Source organism: Limulus polyphemus, unplaced genomic scaffold (assembly GCF_000517525.1).
Source record: "Limulus polyphemus unplaced genomic scaffold, Limulus_polyphemus-2.1.2 Scaffold6207, whole genome shotgun sequence".
NCBI classification, from domain to species: Eukaryota; Metazoa; Arthropoda; class Merostomata; order Xiphosura; family Limulidae; genus Limulus; species Limulus polyphemus.
In genome coordinates, this window is record NW_013671817.1 from 8,023 (window position 1) to 11,457 (window position 3,435).

Here is a 3,435-nt window from a genome sequence, read left to right on the forward strand (position 1 = left end):
CTGAATGTTGGTGATTGGTGTAGCTTTTCTTTCTTACCCATTCTACTGTACACTGAATGTTGGTGATTGGTGTAACATTCCTTTCTTATTTAATATTTATTATTTAGTAGCTATTCTTCAGGTAATATTCTGCTACTTGATTCCATACCTAAACTGTAACACGTATCATAGCAATTTATCTCAGATACCGAGTTACTTTAAGGTTACACTGTTAGAGCTGCCCCCTAACAATGCGCCATCTGGTGACAAAGTTGTTGAATTATGACGTCATCTTCTTTGGTGACATCATCCCCTCTCCCTGAGTCCAACACATGTGGTGCGCCCTCTAGCGGCAAGGCGCTCGGGTGGCCCCCTAACTACTACTGTTACACTGCCAGAGCTGTTTAATGGGTTTCATTGGTCACAAGACGTTTTTATGAAGAATTATGAAAAGTTCTGCTTTATACACGGCAATACTGATGTTAGGTTGCTTAAAGAACATGAAATCTGCCACAGTACTTGCTGACACCTAGTGTTTATGTGTTGTATATCATTTCTCTGTTGTTACTTACATTACTAGTAATGGTTATAATATTTATATCTGATTTTTTATTTTGATTTCTATATTATATCTTATTATAGAGATTGTTTTTTTGTTTTTTTTGCTGGCTCAATATATGTATTTAGGACTAGTCTAATTCTATTTAATATCTTTACCAACGAGACTACCTAACCTATGAAACATCGCATTCTAAGCTTTATAAGTAGAAACATAAGAAAATGATATCTGATTAACTATATTCAATATCAAAATGATTTCTATTTTCGTTCTAGGGTGGTAGCTCATTCTGATCGAAAGGTAGTATTAATGTCTATGTGTATTACAACAAGTTGGTCATAACCTGACGAAACTAGTCAGTATGCGTTAGTTAAATTAAAGTGAAACATGGTCTAATACGTGTACAATATATAATTTTCTTGCCACCATTTGTATTTTCATGTTTACAGACACACCAGTTCTAGATCAACAGGACATATTTTAGCTGAGAAGACACACAGTTCACAATAACGTTCATTACAGTATGAAACTCAGTAGTTCTTGACCATAAGATGCTTCTGCTCTAAAGTCAATGTCAATATTTAGGCTTGAGTACATAAAGAGGAGAATCCACAATTTATAGAACTGCTTGATTTAATCCCAAGATCATATTGTTCAGTTTGTAGTGTATTAGGTAGTGGAATATTGGGAAGTAATAATCATTGTATTATCGATCCAAATTTTAATTAGACTAGCTTTCTCGTATGTGTAAGGAAGGGAATTACTTACAGTTGTATTTGGCTGCTTTAACTTGAGAATATGATCCGCTGCTGTTAACATTGCATGTGAGAATGATAACCTGTGGGGTACAGAGAAACTAATTTAAGATAGCATATACCCTTTAAGTGTCAACAAATATCAATAAGGTTTCCTTAGTTCAGACTAATTTTACACTTCCCATCGAAGTCTGGAATCCATTTTCAGGAGCATTTGTAGAAGTTATCGGAAACATAAGACATTTCTTTTGTATTTCTTTATTTTTATAATATGTAAATTAGCCACAGTAGTAATGTTATACAACATGGGCCAGACTATGTCTTTGTATATATTTCAATATATTTTCATACAAAAAACATAATATGAAGATAACACAATGTAAAGGTTATTATTCTATCTTAAGTTATTTTACATATAAAAAACCGTTTTGACTCATGTTACACAAATTAATTAATTATGGAGTACAATTATTGTAAATCAAAATTGGCCTATAAGTTAGAAAGATCTACGAAATTCGCAAACGAACAAATTAAGTTGAGAGATGAAAATAGATTTGGCGTGCAATATTTACTTTCACAGTTGCTGACTAGTTGATAATATAAACTCACGCTTTACAAGTGAAAATGTATTGGCCAGTTTGGTGCTGAATATTTGAAATGTATGCGATGTTCAGTTATGATTTTATAGTTAATATAAAAATTAGTGGTGATTCTGGTTCCACGTCAACACATCTTCCGAGAACATCTGGTACACTGAAACAAAATGTCACAGAAAAAAAACAATGCTGATACCACATTTTAACTTTACACCATACAGAAAAATATTTGGAATGTTTTTCTCAAACAGAAAATCAAATCAGACCTTTCCCTCAAAGGATGTTGTAACAAAATTTGAAGTATGAGTTATCTAGCTATTTCGAGAATCTCTTGGAATATTTATATTGCAAAGTATCATAACTATAATTGAAATATGAATTTAAATTTAAAATGTACAAACATTAATGCTGTCTTTTTTTAAAGAATTAAATGTTAAAATGTTTATTTATGTTTGTTTGTTTGAAATTAAGCACAAAGCTACACAATGGGCTATCTGTGCTCTGCCCACCACGGGTATCGAAACCCGGATTCTAGTGTTGTAAGTCCGCAGACATACCACTGTGCCACTGGGGGGCATTTATTTATGAGAACGTGACCTATAACGGTTCTCCTAGTAACTGTTCTTAAATTTTTTTGGGGGGAATCCTGGCAATAAAAATCTAGAACCCACCTTATTGTTATAAGGATTGAACCTAGTGTTTCATAATAACATGTTTAATCTATATATATCAGTATACTCAAGATCCAGAGTTGATGACGTTGGCTCAACGTATGCGACAATTACCTGATAGCTACGTAGCGAACGACGACGTCCACACGGATGAGGTATTAGAAAGAGTGGAGTTTGGTAAGAAAGTCCTCTTCACGTTTTATTCTGAGATACTGAACGCCATGTCGGAACGCTACGCCCGGAAAAAGACTTGTAGTTTCGTCATCTCCAAGAACCGATACTTCCCTATGGTATTCTCTTTCGCATTGGCTAAACACTTACCCAAGTGTTTTTACGATAAAGTTAAATTTAGGTAATCATGAAAGTTTTAATATGTTTGTTTGTAATTAAGCACAAACCTACAAAATGGGCTATCTGTGCTCTGCCCACCACGGGTATCGAAACCCGGATTCTAGCGTTGTAAGTCCGCAGACATACTGCTGTGCCATTGGGGGAGGCGTTTCAATATGAAACGATCTTCCTGGTACAGGCCTTTTCGAAAAAAAATATGTATCTATCTTAAAAACAAAACAAATTATCGTTAAATATTTTCGCTTAAATTGTTTTCTTGAGAAAGCCTTTAAAACATTGAATATAATTTATTTTTCTTCCTAATTGCGATTAACATTAATATATCAGGTGTAATTTTAGAGAATATTTATTGATTTATATTCTAATCTTTAGAAAATATGCAAAAACAGTTACCTATTCAAGAAAATTATTGTTTGTTTGGAATTAAGCACAGAGCTACACAATGGGCTATCTGTGCTCTGCCCACCACGGGTAACGAAACCCGGTTTCTAGCGCTATAAGTCCGCAGACATACCACTGCGCCA

At 33.9% G+C, this 3,435-nt stretch overlaps 1 protein-coding gene across 1 annotated transcript in view; it reads left to right on the forward strand.

Moving 5' to 3' along the window:
* Positions 1–3,435, forward strand: part of LOC111089429 — a gene marked incomplete at its 5' end in the record, with an annotated part of 12,890 nt that overhangs the window by 7,977 nt on the left and 1,478 nt on the right. Inside the window, one exon of the mRNA XM_022401902.1 lies at positions 2,623–2,912. Within this exon, the coding sequence (XP_022257610.1) occupies positions 2,623–2,912 (290 nt within the window). The remainder of the gene's footprint in view (positions 1–2,622; positions 2,913–3,435) is intronic.